The 18,349-nt window shown below is 44.9% G+C and overlaps 1 protein-coding gene across 6 annotated transcripts in view; it reads left to right on the forward strand.

Annotated features, from left to right (window-relative positions):
• PRR11 (proline rich 11) overlaps window positions 1-18,349 on the forward strand; it is a 58,708-nt gene that overhangs the window by 34,039 nt on the left and 6,320 nt on the right. The window contains exons 1-8 of one of the 6 annotated variants that reach the window (XM_087924852.1): window positions 53-746; window positions 2,092-2,299; window positions 3,087-3,228; window positions 4,560-4,682; window positions 7,269-7,475; window positions 11,923-12,021; window positions 14,316-14,428; window positions 14,542-14,601. In XM_087924852.1, the coding sequence (XP_087780978.1) occupies window positions 2,178-2,299; window positions 3,087-3,228; window positions 4,560-4,682; window positions 7,269-7,475; window positions 11,923-12,021; window positions 14,316-14,428; window positions 14,542-14,601 (866 nt within the window). In that variant the 5' untranslated portion in view covers window positions 53-746; window positions 2,092-2,177. Of the gene's footprint in view, window positions 1-52; window positions 747-2,091; window positions 2,300-3,086; window positions 3,229-4,559; window positions 4,683-7,265; window positions 7,476-11,922; window positions 12,022-14,315; window positions 14,429-14,541; window positions 14,602-18,349 lie in introns of those variants that run through there. The other 5 variants (XM_087924848.1, XM_087924861.1, XM_087924868.1 and 2 more) reach the window with 5 other exon arrangements.

An 18,349-nucleotide genomic window follows, 5' to 3' on the forward strand; every position in this document is an offset into this window, starting at 1 on the left:
ACGACGCTCTTTATTGGGCGGTCGTCATTCCATCCTTTTCCTCATTGGCTTTTTCCGAGGGCATTCTTACACCTATTGGACAACGCCTGGGATAACGCCCTAAGATGAAACGACAGATCCGATTGAGTGGCTCGGAAGCTATCGCCCTTTCCTATTGGTTGATTAATGGCGAAGCGATCTGGGAGAAAACTGAATCGGGAGACCGGATTGGTTGGCGGGCGTCAGCATGCGCCGCTTCATTGGCCCTTAGCTTAGCTTTTAATTTTCAAAGGCGGGCCCGGCTCGTGGATACCCTCCTTTTGCTCTGCCTCCCCTTTCGTTGTCCCCATTCTCGCCGACGTTTATTCTGATTGGCTCGCGTTGGAAACCGGGAAAAGTGGATTCGCTAAAGGCCGGTCAATCAAAGGGACGGTCATGGCTTTGAAGTTTGAGGCGGATGGAACGTTGGCTCTCACTTGCTGCGCTGTGATTGGCTCCGGCGGAGTTTGAATTGTTTGGCGTGGCGGTGCTGCTCGCGAGTTCAGACGTGGCTACTCGCATCTAGGGAAGCTGCTCATCCCGGGTGGTTTGACCGGGATCGTCCCCGAGGAAGCCTGACCTGGACACGAAACCCCTTTCTGCCGTAAAGTCTCGGCTCACTGGGGGCAAGTTCGCATGACACGTGAGCAACGGATTCAGAGGGTCGTGGGAATCGAATCGTTTGTCCACGAAATGGGTCAACGGTGAACTTGGGCAGTGGTTTACAGGTAGTTCTCGACTTACAACACTTCATTTAGTGATCTTTCAACGTTACAACGGCACTGAAAAAAAATCGACTTTTTCAAAGTCACAACTTTTTCAGCATCCTTTTTGTTAGTTTTTATTGTTTTTTTTTTTAAAAATATGGTTTTACATTCTGTAAGCTGCCTCGAGTCGCCATGGGGGAATAGGTGGAAATATAAATTAATTAAATAAATAATAAATAAATCCCCATCATGATGTGATCAAAATTCAGACACTTAGCAACAGATTCATATTTATAACAGTTATGGGGTCATTTGATCACTTTTTGGGACCTTCTGATCAAGCAAAGTCCACTCCTCTTGTTATCTGCATGCGATGGATTTGTGTTGAACACATCTTCCTGTATCTCATGTCTGACTATTAGCTTAAGATGAAGGTGCCAAACTGGCAGCCCATAGGCTGGATGCATCATGTGCGGCCATGCCCACCCCAACTCCACAGAGGGAAAAACATCGTGCTATGTCATGTGACAACAATGTGACATGACAAGTTTGACACCTGTGGCTTAGAATATTAATTTACTTCTTCCATTTCTTTATTGTCCACCCCAAATTGAGAAAATCTCTGAGGGTTACAATTGTAGCCAAAATAAAAACAAAATGTACACAGTACAATTATATAGCAATCAACAATAGGAAGTTTCTCTATCTACAGATAAATTCAAAAAACAACCAACCCTAAAGCAATAAAAAAAACTAGCAGTATCTATAAATCAAAGGCTCTTTTAAATCATTCCAGTTTTTATAATTTCTTAATGAAGCAAGAGTTTGCGGGTCAGTATGTATTGCGTGTGCTAAAGAAAAGTCCAAAAAGGGTTAGAAAAGAGTGTTAGAAAAATATAGTGACGTGGAAGCCGGGGAAATTTTCAGTACTGGCTTCCACCAGTTAGTGTTAAATAAAATAGTTCTTTGAGGCGTGGAAATGCCTCTGAGTTCGTTTTAGGATGATTGCATTACTTGGAACCTGACAGTAAGTTGAGGACTACCTATAATTAGCTATGTCATTTAATTATCCTATTTTTTCCCCAATAATGTGGTTGTTCTCAACATTTTTTTTCCACCACTGGGCCCCTTTAAATACTTTTTGTGGCCATGGACCCCCAAGACTTAACTCAATATTTAATTCATAATATTTCTTAAAGCCTTTGTGGAACCCCCTGTGACATCAGGGCCCATCCCCAAGTGTCTGCGGACTACAAGTTGAGAGCCACTGCCGTAACGAATTGCTGCATCGAACGATTTCTTTATTTTAAAAAAAATTCTAAAGACTTGTCAAACTTGGCAATAAAGATATCTGATTTCATTGTAGGTGATATCCTGATATGCGTTACCCTTCTCAAACAATTCTGGCTAGTGACACAAATGAGGATATAGTTTAGCCCGGAATTTGAGAAAATGGCCAGAGTTAAACAACGGCGCCAAAAATGGAGATCCGGAACACAATCCTCGTCAAAGGAGAAAAAACACATTGCGTTGACATCTTCATCCAGTCTTTCTTCAAAAGTTTTGCCGGCCAAGTAAGTGTTTGTGGCTTTTCTCTAGCATTTCTGGGTAACGTTTTGCAATTCCCAACGTATTTTTTTGTTAAACCCGCGCAGAGGTAGTCCTCGATGTATGACCACAATTGAGCCCAAAATTTCGGTTGTTAAGTGAGGCATTTGTTAAGTGAGTTTGGCCCTATTTGGCGACTTCCCTTGCCTTGGTCGTTAAGTGAGGCACTACAGTTGATAAGTTAGCAACGGTGACAAGAAAGGTGGCAAAAATGGGGAAACTCACTTGAATTCTTGCTTAGCAAGAATTGAGCTCAATCGTGGTCCTGCGTCGAAGATTACCTGCATTATTCTGGAAGCATCCTGGTAGTTGAAGCATCCTGGTAGGAAAGAGCCCTGTTTCCCCTCACAAAGCACACCTGAGGAGGGAGTTTAAAGGAGAGGCAGTTGGGAAGGGCGTTTGTCAGAAACAAATGTTGAGTTTATCTAATGTTGGCTGCTGTTATCGGAGTTCCTGGCATCCTCCCAACTGGCTTGATTTATTGCCATGTCACTTCACTTCTTGCTTTGTTGGGTTTATAGTTTAAAGTTTTCTGTTTGCACCGTTTTGGATTGGAATATCTGCAGTCAAAGGCTGTTGCAGGTTCCTAGGAGAGTTTTTCTCCAGACCAGAAGGTAACCGGCACAATGGGGGCAAAGTTGGAGCTAATAAAGGGATTCCATCTGGCTGGGTTGCCTTTGTGCCATGCCCCGGGTCATCACACATGGTTTTTTGCAAATAAAATGTTAATTTAGAGTTGGCTGTTGTTTTCAGCAGGTCTCCAGTTGTCCTCCCTAGCCAAAGATGGCCGTTCTCTTCCTGGCTTTTAGCTTTTGGAGACATATTAGAATCCTTCAAACATATCCTGGGTGCTGCGGTTAGTTGGTGTTGGTGGTGCCAGAGACACGTTGCACAAGTAAGTTTGTTTTCTATTGAGGCTGCCTTACAGGGAGTAGAATCCTTGAGTGTCTGTTTGGCCCTGAAAAAGTGAACTGTGAATGTTTTTTCCACACTAATAACCATTGTAGCATCCCCACAATCAAAATTAGGAGACTCGGCAACTGGCATGGATTTATGACGGTCGCAGTATTCCAGGGTCACGTGATCCCCTTTCAATGACCTTCTGACAAAGCAAAATTGATGGGGAAGCTTGATTTCAGTCAATGAACATCAGCTTTTGGGGACACCCACAACTTGAAACATCCTCTCAGCCGGGTGCAGAAACAACATGACCTTGACTTAGAAGAAAAATGCTTTCTCCTGACCGAAGATGTCATAATAACGGATTTTTACGGCAACCAGGTTTCATTTCCATAAACTTCGTTCTTGCCCAATGAGCTTCCTTTTGAGGGACTTATTCTAAGGAAGCTCATGGGGCAAGAACCAAGTTTTATTGAGTTTTATAACCTGAATTTGTTTGTTTGTTTGTTATTATTTATTTATTTAGAAGGTGGTTATTCTGCCTTTATTAATTTATCCGTAATTCAAGGCAGCAAACATGCATAATACCGTGGGGTATTATAATAATACCCTCAGCTACAAATATTCCCTTCTATTGGTAACACGGTACATAATATTCGTCCTCTTTTTCATCACAACAACAGCCCTGTGAGGTGGCTGGGCTGAGGGAGACGAAACTGCCCCAAATCACCCAGCTGGCTTTCGTGGCTAAAGGGGGACTAGAACTCACCGTCTCCTGGTGATTGGTTCATAGTCACCCAGCTGGCTTTCATGCCTAATGCGGAACTAGAACTCACCGTCTCCTGGTGATTGGCCCAAAGTCACCCAGTCAGCTTTCATGCCTAAGGCGGGACTAGAACTCACCATCTCCTGGTGATTGGCTCAAAGTCACCCAGTCAGCTTTCATGCTTCAGGTAGAACTAGAACACATGGTCTCCTGGTATCTAAGCCGTCATCTTATCAACTACTCCAAAAAGAAGACTATACTTGAATTTGCACCATTTCCTTTACTTCTCCTCTAATCCTATGTCAATGTGATAATGAGCCGTGGTGGCAAAATGGTTAGAAGGCAGCACTGCAGGCGAATTCTGCTGACTGCCTACAGTTCAACAGTTCAGCTCTCATCGGCTCAAGGTTGACTCAACCTTCCAACCTTCCAAGGTTTGTAAAATGAGGACCCAGATTGTTAGGGGGTAAGAGGCTGACTTTGCAAACCTCTTAGAGAGGGCTGTAAAGCACTATAAAGCAGTATATAAATCTAAATTGCTATGTTATTTCTCTTTCCAGATTTTTCACTTCTTTCTGAGCACACCATTTCCTTCGCACACGCACCTGGAGGAGCTGAAGGAGCTCAGGGCCGAAGTCAAAAACCTGAAAAGGGACGTGGCTGAGCTGCAGTCAATTCTCCAAGTTAGTGACCCGCTTCCTATGGTTGTAGTTACTCCGACCCCATCAGATTGCACCCCTCGTCTTTATGTTTCCAAAGGCCGCGAAATACGATGGCTCGTGGAGCAAACTTATAACTTGCTGTATTTTATTCATGAAACCAAAACTAAAAGATTATTTCTGGTGGGGGAAATGATGAATTGCAGTCCCATGGGGCACTGCAAATGGTCGGAACTGCGAGTCAATTGCCAAGAGCTCAAAATGTGCTCACATGACTGTAGGGGTGTGTATCTGGAAGTCATAACTTCAGAATGAGTTGGAAGTAGCTTTCGGGGGAGTCTGTCATAACTTGAGATAGACACTAAGTGATCGGTCATAAGTCGAAGACTACTTCTCAGTGCATCATGTGCCAGGGGTCAGGCCTCCTAGTTATGTCGTTAACTATGTTGATAGCTTGCTTTTTTTTAAAAAAATGTTGTTTATGTCAGCTTTCCAGAAAATCTCAACTCCAATAAATAACTCAGAGACAGACATATTCTCAAAGGTTCCTTTTATTAGAGTAGTAAACTAACACATCTGGGAAATCCCGAATCTGAAAGTTCTGGGTTTCCCTTCAATCAGTAAAAAAATTACAAATCCACCCCCTGCACCCACTTGTGTTCTGACCCAAACCCTTGTCCAATAAAACAAACATGAACCAAAGGGAACAGAAACCTTTTGATTCTTACGAATTCCCGGTTAAAAGGCTGCTGCACACTAATTCACTTTGATAAGCACGAGCCTCGCCAAAATTGGGCGAGGCTGTCAAAAATAACAGACAAGGTTACCTAGAAATATTTTACAACACAAGAGTCTTCAAATACCAAGATACTGCAATGTCCACAAGATTCGAGTTTCAAAACGTCTTTGCTTCCTGCAAAGTACGTCCAATTCACAGCTGGCTTTTATCTTCTTGAAGGAGGGGCCGTTACCCTGCAGCCTTACTCCCGAGTCACCTGTGCTGCTGTAATTGTTCTTTCCTCCGAGTAATCCTTCGCGCACTTGACACAGGCTCCTCGGGAACCTCCTCATCGTTGCTGCCAGCCCCCACAATCTCGGAAGGCAGCAGTCCACTCCCTAATGGTCCTGGCCCCTCATCTGAGTCCTTGCTCTCCTCAGCCGTCCGCACCTGCTGCTGGCTAACCACAACAACTTGAAACGTCCTCTCAGCCAGGTGCAGAAACAACATGACCTTGACTTAGAAGAAAAATGTTATCATATCAAACCACATACGCTCCAAGAAATTCCCCCCCTCCCATTTTCCCAGGCTCAAGAATGTGGCAGCATGGAAGCTTCTTGTGCTAATATGGCTTCCAAAGCTGACAGTTTGACTTCGACATTTTACTGCTTTCTGCTTTAATGTTTTAAAATATTTTTAAAATTTTAATTGTAATTACAGGTAGTCCTCGACAATTGATCCCAAAATTTCTGTTGCTAAATGAAACATTTGTTAAGTGAGTTTTGTCCCATTTTACAGCCTTTCTTGCCACAAGTTGTTAAGTGAACACCTACAGTTGTTCGGTTAAGAACTTGGTTGTTAAGTGAATCTGGCTTCCTCGTTGACTTTGCTTGTCAGAAGGTCGCAAAAGGGAATCAATTGACCTTGGGACACTGCAACGGTCATAAATAGGAGTCCGTTGCCAAGCCTCTGACTTTTGAAATTGAAATTTTGAATTTCGTAACTCTGAAAAATGGTCATGAGTCATGTTTTTCAGTGCCATTTGTAACTTCAAAGGGTCACTAAATAAACTATTTGTCAGGATTCCGGCAATTACCCCTATTTAAATCATGAGTCTCGAGCCAAACTTCCAAAACTTCAAAAGGATTTATTGGGAGTTAACATGTCCGGCACTGCCTGGGTGTAGCTGACTCTGAGACACATCATTGTCACCCTTGACCCTGGTTTTTTCCCCCACCTCCTGGGTATATTATAATTCATATTCTCCAATGAGGCATATCCAGGGGTGGGATTCTACTGTTTCTGTCCGCCTCTGTAGAACCGGTAGCTCTGAAGAGCAGCAGACATAGAATCGGTTCTTTGTCTGCTGCTGTTTTGGACCGCCCGCCTACCCGGACTCTTATACCGGATTTTTATTTCCTGCTTTTTCAACCTCAGCCGCTTTGCGCAGCACAGCTGCGGTTGGAAAAGCAAGAAAAAAGTGCATTTTCAACCGCTGTGCACCTGCGCGCATCACTGCTCAGCTGTTCAGGTCGCAAGCTGACAACAATTCACATGCGCGCGCAGCAAATCGTAAATCACCAAAGCAGTAATTAACCTGGTTGGATCCCGCCCCTGGGCACATGATCCATAGCCAAGAGTCATCAATCACGTTCCCCAGTTTATAATTATGTGCGGCTGAAACTTCAGTCACCTAGTTATTATCTTTGAAAACTACGGAATGCGCTTTTGATTTCCAAGCCGCCACACTGTTTTCCCCCTCCCTTTCTGTTGGCAACTCTAAAAAGACCTAAATAGAAATATTTTATGAGTTGGCACTATTGTAAGTCAAAGACTGCCAGTGCTAATAAGTAAATTAAATGCCTCTCTTTCTCCCCCGCTTTCTCAAGCAGAATGGAGGCACTTCTGTGGGAAACCCGCCTTGCCAGCTCTCTCCAAACCTGTTATCAGCTTCTGCACATACACAACTCTGCGTTGCACAACCTGCACCTTTGTCTTCAGAAAATCCCACCCCTCCCCCTCCCCCACCGCCTCCCCCACCGCCACTTCCACCCCCACCCCCAGCACCCCTTGGATTCAAAAGACGGAGTGACCCAAAGGTAAGACGGAGGTTAAAACCTACCAGAGATAAATTTTGAATTTCTTTTCTAAATGGAAGACCCTGTGATGCTTGGAAAGGCTAACTGTGCTAAATCCAGCGAACTATGATCTAGCTCATGAGAGACGCAAAGGCCAGCTAGTCCTCGCTTAACGGCGGTTCCTTCAGCAACCGTTCAAACTTAAGGGAGCACGGAAGAAATGGTACATGCAACCTGTCCCCAAAGTTACAAGGGTTGCAGTCCCCGTGTGATCATGGAATGGAATAGGAATAGAAATAGAAATAGAAATAGAAATAGAAATAGAATAGAATAGAATAGAATAGAATAGAATAGAATAGAATAGAATTCAATTCTTTATTGGCCAAGTATGATTGGACACACACAAGGAATTTGTCTTGGTGCAAATGCTCTCAGTGTACACAAAGGAAAAGATACATTCATCAAGAATTGAGAATCATCAGGTACAACACTTAATGATAGTCATAGGGTACAATAAGCAATCTAATCATACTAGGAAACAGTCAATAGAAATCATAAGGATACAAGCGACAAAGTTACAGTCCTACAGTCACAAGTGGGAGGGGATGGGTGATAAGGAGTGATGAGAAGATTAATAGTAATAGTAGTGCAGACTTAGTCAATAGTTGAACAGTGTTGAGGGAATTATTTGTTTAGCAGAGTAATGGCGTTCGTGAAAAAACTCCCCTTGCGTCTAGTTGTTCTGGTCTGCAGTGCTCTATAGCGTCGTTTTGAGGGAAGGAGTTGAAACAGTGTATGTCCGGGATGTGAGGCGACTGTAAATATCTTCACAGCCTGACAAAATAGGGGTGCTTGACACTCCGCCTGCATTACAAATGCAGGGATGCTCCAATGGTAAAGGCACTAAGACTAGAAACCAGGAGACAGGGAATTCTAGTCCTGCCTTAGGCATAACAGGCGACTGGGTGGCTTTGGACCAATCACCAGGAGATGGTGAGTTCTAATCCCACCTTAGTCTTGAGGCTGGGTGACTTTAGGCCAATACTAGAAGCGTGTGAATTCTAGTCCCGCCTTAAGCATGAGAGCCGGTGACTTTGGGCCAATCACCAGGAGAGGGTGAATTCTAGTTGCACCTTATGAATGAAAGTCAGTTGGGTGATGTTGGGCCGATCCCCCTCAATCCACCCGACCCCACAGGGTTGTTATTGTGGGAAAAATTGGAGGAAGGGTTAGTGTGTGTGTGTGTGTGTGTGTGTGTGTGTGTGTTCACCACCTTGAGTTATTTATAAAAACAATAAAGACAGGATGTGAATAAATAAAAATAAATATTTTGCATTTTGGTTCCTCGGCTGTCCATAAGTCTGGTGATTCTTGGTCTTTTTTGACTGGTGATTCTTGGTCTTTTTTTTTGAAGTGAAGCAATTCTACTGCAATGATACAGTCTGGTGTTCACTTCTGGAATGTTGTGGCCTGTCGGCCGCCGGCCCCTCCAGCAGCCGAATCGGAGGAGGAGGAGGAAGAAGCATGGGAGTCGGGGTTAGCATCCAGGCAACCTGAGAGCTCCGAGGGGGAAGAGGGAATGGAGCTCTTAGAGAGAGAGAGAGAGGGAGAGGGAGAGAGAGAGGGAAGGAGGGAGAAAGAGAGAAGAGGGAGAAAGAGAGAAGGAGGGAGAAAGAGAGAGAAGGAGGGAGAAAGAGAGAGAGTAGGAGGGAGAAAGAGAGAGAGAGAGAAAGAAGGAGGGAGAAAGAGAGAAGAGGGGAAAGAGGGAGAGAGAGAAAGAAGGAGGGAGAAAGAGAGAAGAGGGAGAAAGAGCGAGAGATGGGGAGAGAGATAGGAGGGGGAGAGAGAGAGAAAAAGATGGGGAGAGAGAAAGAGAGAGGGAGAGAGAGAGCCTCGGATGGAGAGTCAACAGCCCCAGGTCAGAGGAGAGGAGAGCAATGGAAATCTATAGGCCGGTCCTTCAGAAGGAAGAGCCACTGCTGCCGGCGAAGCTTGACCCTAGCTCTGGGGATAAAAGGCAGGGGGCGGAGATGAATAGATGTGGCAGACAACTATTCATCTTCTGGATGGACAGACTTGTTAGCCTGCGAGATAAACTTTTTGCCGGGGCTGCCGGAGCGCCTAATAAAGGAATCTTTCGAGTTCACCTCAGAGGGTTTGTCGTGTTTGGGAAGCTGGGTCAGAACATGGAAGTTCTTCTGAGGCCTTTTGGGAGAAAGAGAACCGCTCTGGGTATTGCTTAACCAAACCCCCTGAGATCCCAGCCAACCTGGGATCTATAAAGACCTGCTTATAGTAAAGAAAAAAAACATACTTAATCATACATATCTTAACAGCAGCTAGAATTGTATTTGCTCAGAATTGGAAAAGTGATAAGATACCGATAGAGGGAGAAGTAATCAAAAAAAAAAAATTTGAATGTGCAGAAATGAATAGACTAACATTGGAAATCAAAGAAAAGGAAGAATCTGAATATTACACGGTGTGGGATTTGTTTTACCAATGGTTAGAAAATAAAATAAAGCAAAATGGATTAGATGTAGTTATAAGGCAATAAGAGAAACTGGTGAAATAGATACACTGCTCAAAAAAATAAAGGGAACGCTTAAGCAACACAATGTAACTCCAAGTCGATCACACTTCTGTGAAATCAAACTGTCCACTTAGGTAGCAAGACTGATTGACAATCGATTTCACATGCTGTTGTGCAAATGGAATAGACAACAGGTGGAAAGCATAGGCAGTTAGCAAGACATCCCCAATAAAGGAGTGGTTCTGCAGGTGGTGACCACAGACCACTTCTCGGTTCCTATGCTTTCTGGCTGATGGTTTGGTCACTTTTGAATGCTGGCGGTGCTTTCACTCTAGTGGTAGCATGAGACGGAGTCTACAACCCACACAAGTGGCTCAGGTAGTGCAGCTCATCCAGGATGGCACATCAATGCGAGCTGTGGCAAGAAGGTTTGCTGTGTCTGTCAGCGTAGTGTCCAGAGCATGGAGGGGCTACCAGGAGACAGGCCAGTACATCAGGAGGCATGGAGGAGGCCCTAGGAGGGCAACAACCCAGCATCAGGACAGCTACTTCTGCCTTTGTGCAAGGAGGGACAGGAGGAGCACTGCCAGAGCCCTGCAAAATGACCTCCAGCGGGCCACAAATGTGCATGTGGCTGCTCAAACGGTCAGAAACAGACTTCATGAGGGTGGTATGAGGGCCCGACGTCCACAGGTGGGGGTTGTGCTTACAGCCCAACACTGTGCAGGATGTTTGGCATTTGCCAGAGAACACCAAGATTGGCAAATTTGCCACTAGTGCCCTGTGCTCTTCACAGATGAAAGCAGGTTCACACTGAGCACATGTGACAGACGTGACATGGTCTGGAGACACCGTGGAGAACGTTCTGCTGCCTGCAACATCCTCCAGCATGACCGGTTTGGCAGTGGGTCAGTAATGGTGTGGGGTGGCATTTCTTTAGGGGGCCGCACAGCCCTTCATGTGCTTGCCAGAGGCAGCCTGACTGCCATTAGGTACCAAGATGAGGTCCTCAGACCAGTTGTGAGACCATATGCTGGTGCGGTTGGCCCTGGGTTCCTCCTAATGCACAACAATGCTAGACCTCATGTGGCTGGAGTGTGTCAGCAGTTCCTGCAAGATGAAGGCATTGATGCTATGGACTGGCCCGCCCGTTCCCCAGACCTGGATCCAATTGAGCAGATCATGTCTCGCTCCATCCACCAACACCATGTTGCACCACAGACTGTCCAGGAGTTGGGGGATGCTTTAGACCAGGTGTGGGAGGAGATCCCTCAGGAGACCACCCCCCACCTCATCAGGAGCATGCCCAGGCATTGTAGGGAGGTCATACAGGCACGTGGAGGCCACACACACTACTGAGCCTCATTTTGACTTTGTTTTAAGGACATTACATCAAAGTTGGATCAGCCTGTAGTGTTTTTGTCCACTTTAACTTTGAGTGTAACTCCAAATCCAGACCTCCATGGGTTGCTAAATTTGATTTCCTTTGATAATTTTTGTGTGATTTTGTTGTCAGCGCATTCAACTATGTAATGAACAAAGTATTTAATAAGAATAATTCATTCATTCAGATCTAGGATGTCTTATTTTTGTGTTCCCTTTATTTTTATGAGCAGTGTATTTTGGATAGTACTTATATTATTCATCTGGGAATGTGATTATTGTTATATGGATAAGGGTATTATTAATTGTAAGCACACGAAATATGTACCCAATCAGCACACGGTTGAAATGGAATGGAAAAATATCAAAATTGTGACGGAAATGGGGATGAGGGCCGGAAGAAGCACTGAAAACCTCATAAAATCCAACCCTCTGCTCAATGCAGCCAATCCAAGCAGCTCCAAGCAACTCCCTAACTAATGTTTTCTTTTCGTGGTTGAGTGATTCGTGGATTCTGACCTTTCTTTTCCATTCAATTCTCCTCAAATGTAGGCTGCCCCGTTAAAAAAAGAGGTCCCCCTGCAAATAACAGCCCAGGATCTTCTGAACGTGAAGCTGAAGAAGACTAAGAGTGAAGCAGCGATGGACAAGGTAATCCAGAAATGAGATGGTTGAGCACGCTTGCAGCTCGGATAAGCTGCTTTCTTCATACAGGTAGTCCTCGACTTATGGCCACAATTTGAGCCCCAAACGTCTGCCTAAGCGAGACGATTGTTAACTGAATTTTGTCCCATTTTACGACCTTTTCCTGCCACGGATGTTAAGTGAAGCCCTGCAATTGTTAAGTCAGTCACACGGTTGTTAAGGGAATTTGGCTTCCCCGTTGAGTTCGCTCGTTCGAAGGGTTGCCAAAGGGGACCCCAGGACGTTGAAACCGACATAAATGTGAATCATTTGCGTTGTAAATTGAGGACTACCTGTAGGTAATGAACAATGGGTTTGGCAGGCCTTCCTTTCAGTCCCTCTGTGAAGGAAAAGTACAGGCAGTTCTCAACTTACGACCACAAACAGGGAGCAGTTAATTTATTTTTAAATAGTGTGGTCATCACTTGAGCGTACCTGATGTTATGGCCATTTTTACCATGGTCATTAAGTGAGGCATCACAGTAGTTTATTACCCCAAAGAGTGCAGAGGGCTCTGGTGATAGCCTGGCCTGATCAGGGGGATGGGCTAGAAGGCCTCCAAGTGTCCTTCCCGGTCTGTCATTCTATTACAGGTAGTCCTCGACTTACAACTACAGTTGAGCCCCAAATTTCTCTTGTTAAGTGAGACATTTGTTACGTGACTTTTTTCCCCATTTTACGACCTTCCTTGCCACCATTGTTAAGTGAGTCGCTGCAGTTAATAAGTGAGCACCACGGTTGTTAAGTGAATCTGGCTTCCCCGTTGATTTTGCTTGTCAAAAGGTTGCAAAAGGGGATCACATCATCTTGGTCGTAAGTATGAGTCAGGTGCCAAGTTTCTGAATTCTGATCCCATGAGCATGCTACAAAGTTTGCCCAGTCAGTGTGAAAAATGTTCCTAAGTCCCTGTTTTCAGTGTCGTTGCAACTTTGAACAGTCACTAAACGAACTGTTGTAAGTCGAGGACTACCTGTATTTACGATCTTCCGGTGAGCAAAGTCCATCGTTAAAACCAGATTCACTTAAAGACTGCATGGTTCATTTAACAACTGCGATGATTTGTCTAGTCTTAATTATGGTTTGTGTAAGTGAAGATTAGTTATGCTCTCTCAACTTGCTGGAGCCTCTTTGGAAAGACATGTCTGAAATTAACAGAGTTGGAAGGGACCTTGTAGGTCATCTAGTCCAACCCCCTGCCCAAGCAGGAGACCCTACACCATTTCTGACAGATGGGAGTCCAATCTCTTCTTGAAAGCCTCCAGTGATGAAGCTCCCACAACTTCTGAAGGCAACTTCTATTCCATTGGTTGATTGTTCTCACTGTCAGAAAGTTTCTCCTTATTTCCAGGTTGAATCTCTCCTTGTTCAGTTTCCATCCATTATTCCTTGTCTGGCCTTCGGGTATCTTGGAAAACCAGACAAGGAATAATGGATGGAAACTGATCAAGGAGAGATTCAACCTAGAAATAAGGAAGAATTTTCTGACTGTGAGAACAATCAACCAATGGAACAGCTTGCCATATACCAATGGTATAGCTCAGTGGTAGCTAACCTTTTTCCAAAAATTGTGTGCGCGCTTGCGTGCCAACACCCAGAAGGCAATGTGCCTGCTCCCTGTGCATGCTCACGCAATCCCCCCCCCGCTGCCACCCCCTTACCTGCACTGAGCCTCCCAGCTGATTTTTGGCCTCCCAGAGTCTTGATGAAAACTTCTGCAGCCTCTGCAACCCCCAAAATAGGAAGTAACGAAAGGGGCTTATTTTTTGGGCTGCAGAGGCTTTCCTCAAGCCTCTGGGGCTGAAAAAGGCCTCAAAGAGGCCGAAAATCAGCTGTGAGGCACGCGCATGCGCTGTGAGGCAAGTTTGCCTCACAGGTCTTTTGTTTTGGGCCATTAAAGAGTCACCCAATTGTTAACGTTTTTGTAATTATTGCTTAAGTAATTGGATAGTGGGAAATAAGTTTATTACTCCTTCATGCAATTTCAGGAGACAAAGATTAGTTGGCACATGAGGGCTAATTGTCTTAATTTTAATCTCTTTGGAGAAAAAAAAATTGCTAAAATGGCTCGCATTGCAAGTGGCTCGCATGCCGGCACAAAAGGCTCTGCGCGCCCCCTGTGACGTGCGTGCCATAGGTTCGCCATCATGAATATAGGACTAGAAGACCTCCAGGGTCCCTTCCAATTCTGTGATTCTCTGTGATTCTATTATTTCAAGATGTAAGGCTACCATTTCCCCCGCCCGCACCCCTTCCTGTTGCAGGAAACATCCCCATCCAAGGGAGGCAAGGCGCTGGTTACTCTCCGGGATCTGCAGAGCATCCGTCTCCAGCCCAAAGCCCCCCAGACGCTTCCTCGGGTCACACATTTTCTCAAGTAAGACCTTTTGCCCTCGTGTGAAGTTTTTGGAGGTGACTTGATGTTTGAATGGGGGCCCACGGAGCGATTTTCTAACCTTATTATCTGTCCTTTGCGTTTCCTCCTTGTAGCACTCCCAACAGAGACGGTTTAGATTTCCGGAAACACTTGAAAAAAGTCGCTATTCAAAGGTAAACCAGTAGGTTATTTTTTTTCCCCTCTACCAATAAAATTTGGGGATGGGACGGGCACTCTTGACATAGGGACATCCAATGGGAAATGACCCCAAAGCTCTATACAGGTAGTCCTCGACTGACGACCAAATTGGTGCTCCAAACGTTCTGTGGCTAAGCGAGGCAGTTGTTAAGTTAGTTTTATCCCATTTTACGACATTTCTTGCCACCGATGTTAAGTGAATCAGTGCGGTTGTTAGGTCGGTCAGACGATTGTTAAGGGAATCTGGCTTCCTCGCTTGTCCGAAGGTCTTCAAAGGGGACCTCGGGATGCTGCAACCGTCGTAAATGTGAGTCTGTTGCCAAGAATCTGGTTTTTGGTCACGTGACCTTGGGGAGGCTTCAACGGTCGTAAGTGTGAAAAGATTACCTGTGTGCTGCTTTATCCTTTGGGAAGAATGAATGGGCGGTTTATGTAAGTGTGAAAGATGCTCATAAGTCACTTATCTTCAATGCCATTATAATTTTGAGCGGTCACTTAATGAACTCTTGTAAATTGAGGACTACCTGTACGTTATGAGCAGACCTTCCTTTCAATCCCTCTGTGAGGTAGTTCTCAACTTATGACCACAAACAGGGAGCCGATAATTTATTGTCTTCCTTGCCAGAGTTGTAAGTGCCGATGATAAGTTAGTAACTTATCGCCAACTAGAGTTGTGAGGATGGCACAGTGATCAGTTTAGCTTAGTTTAGTTTAGTTTTTACTTTATTGTCATTGCATCTCATACCAGTGGCCCCCAACCTTTTTTGTGCCACGGCCCGGTACCGGCATCACAAAATCATCCGTGGCCCGGTACCGGCATCAGCACACATAGCAAGGCGAGCTGAGCGACCGGCCAGCTGAAAGAATCCTCGCGCCTTAGTTTTGTTCGAAGCCGCCCCCACCTCGAGGAAACTAAGGCGCGAGGATTCCTTCAGGACCCAAACGCCACTTTCTACCCAGAAAAGCTCACCGGAAGCACTTTTTCATCAAAACAAGATGGCGGCACCCAGCAAACCGGCGGCCTGGTAGAAATTGTTCCACGGACCGGTACTGGTCCGGGGACCGGTGGTTGGGGACCCCTGCCTCATACAACGAAATCAAACACCATCTTCAGTGCACATTGAAAATAAAACACAAACACACATCCTTCACCCTCCACACATTGAACGGAAAACCCTCGACACCAAACCAACCCTGCACTGTACAGCAGAATTCAACAGAGCTACTGTCCTGGGATGGAAGCTGTTTTTCAGCCTATTTGTCCTTGTTTTTATTATTCTGTACCGACTGCCAGATAGCAATAGCACTAGCGCTTAGACTTATATACCACTTTACACTGCTTTCCAGCCCTCCCTAAGCGGTTTACAAAGTCAGCCTCTTGCCCCCAACAATCTGGGTCCTCGTTTTACCCACCTCGGAAGGATGGAAGGCTGAGTCCGCCTTGAGCCTGCCAAATTGTAGGAAAATGGCTGCAAAAGTAGCTTGCAGTACTGCACTCTAACCACTGCACCACAGAGGCTCATGATGGTAATAGTTAAAAAAAAGGATGAGATGGATCTTTGAGGATGTTTTGAACTTTCTTAAGCGAAACCGGCTTCCTTGTTGAGTTTGCTTGTCGGAAGATCGCGAAAAGGGATCGCATGACCTTGGGACACTGCAATGGTCATAAGTACAAACCAGTTGCCAAGCCTCTGAATTTTGGTCACATGATCATGGGGTTCTTAAAGGAGGGGTGTGATGGCCTAGAGGTGGAGCTCTCGCCTCACAATCCGGAGGCTGTGAGTTTGATCCTAACATGGAGACAGATATTTCTCTCTCTCTGGGCACACAATATATCAGCTGAACAAAACTCCTCATTGGCGACAAGGAAGGGCATCCGGCCATTAAATCCCTCTGCCAGCTTCATTCCGTTCAGTGGTGGGATTCAAATTTTTTTACTACCGGTTCTGTGGGCGTGGCTTGGTGGGCGTGGCAGGGGAAGGATACTGCAAAACCCTCATTCCCTCCCCACCCCACTAGCACTAACCTGCTTTCCAGCTCCATTCTCCTGTGCAGGGCAACAAAAGAAGATCCAGCTGATCAGCTGGGACTCAAGGGGAGGCAGAGAAGAGATGGGGTTGGCGGGGCCAGTCAGAGGTGGGATTGGCCGGTTCTCCAAACTACTCAAAATTCCGCTACCGGTTCTCCAGAACTGATCAGAACCTGCTGAATATACCACCACTGATTCAATTGCCTAGATTCCACCCTACAAGGGATTAGGGGGTCATTAAAAGATGATGATGATCATCTTGGGGATGCTACAAAGGTCGTAACTGTGAAAAATGGTCATGTCACTTTTTTCACTTGTAACTTTGAACTGTCACTAAATGAAGTCAAAGACTTAACTCTATAGATAGTGCTCAACTATGATCACAATTGAGTCTGGAATTTCAGTTGTTAAGCCATGCTGTCGTTGACAGACTCCTCAGGTGATTTTACAACTATTTTTTTGCAGAAATACTAAGAATGTGAGAACCAGCATGTATGTAAGATGTTCACAGCATCCCAGGACCAGGTGATCGCCATTAATCACCTTCCCAGCTGGTTTCTGGCAAGCATAGTGAATAGGGGTAGCCAGATTCACTTAAGGACCCCATGAGTTACTTAACAGCTGCAAGGATTTGCTTAACCACTCTGGCCAAAGAAGGTCGCATAATTTAATGCAATTAGCAAGTGCTCTGTTTAACAACGGAAATTCTATTGATTGTGGTCATAAGCCAAGAACCACCTACACTGCAGTAATACAAAAGTATTAATTATTAATAACACTAATATTAATTACTAGCTCAATACCCGTGCTTCACTACGAAACTATGTGATTGGGCTTAGTTTTTGGGGAGGAAAATAAGTGGGGAAAAAATTGCGCTTCTGCCTACCAGCATCCATCGGTATTCATCTGGCTAGCATCCTGTCAGTGTGTAAGAGAGTTGAGCACTGTTTGGAAACTGAAACATGAAAACTGAAATAGCATTTGCTGTGTGAGCAAGAAGGAGACAGCAAGGAGCCTGGGCACGGCTTAGCTCAACTGTTCTGTACTAAAGCTGCTTGGTGCTCTGAAATTGAAACTCTTCTGCTTGTGTTTTGCATTTGGAACAGATTTCTTTTCAGATGTGGAGGGGGAGTAGAACTTAGCATCAGAGCATGTTAATAATAATATAGGAAATGGTAATGCCCTGGGGGTCATTTCGGAAAATCTGTTGAGGTAATTCCCCATTAGGAGAATGAGTACACACAGGGAGACGTAGTGAGAGTGATGTTGAAAAACACACGACCAGCACACAGATACACTGAATAGTAAAATGTAGGTTTTTACTTCCAGTTAAACGGTTAAGCAAAGTCCAACAAACAGTCCAAGTCATACACGGTTAAAGCAGTCAGTATTCAGTCCAGGGATAATCCAAATAATAAAGTCCACCATCATAAACAGTTCAGTAGCACACTTAAAGCAATCCAAGAAGAAGATTAGCAACAGTCAATAGGGAAAAATGCAGGAACCAAGAACACTGAACATCAAAACAACTAGCAGCTAACAATAACAGAACGGAACAACCCAGGTTTCTGGCTCCATCTTATGGCCGTTTGAGGAACCACACCCAATTACAAATTTAGCATTCCCTTAAAGAGACAGTGTTAAATGTCTATCCTGGTTTATATATTTCCAATCCAACCAACCTTTAGGTGGCT

Source organism: Pseudonaja textilis, chromosome 1 (assembly GCF_049901715.1).
Source record: "Pseudonaja textilis isolate UNSWEBS1 chromosome 1, rPseTex1.2, whole genome shotgun sequence".
Classification (NCBI taxonomy): Eukaryota; Metazoa; Chordata; class Lepidosauria; order Squamata; family Elapidae; genus Pseudonaja; species Pseudonaja textilis.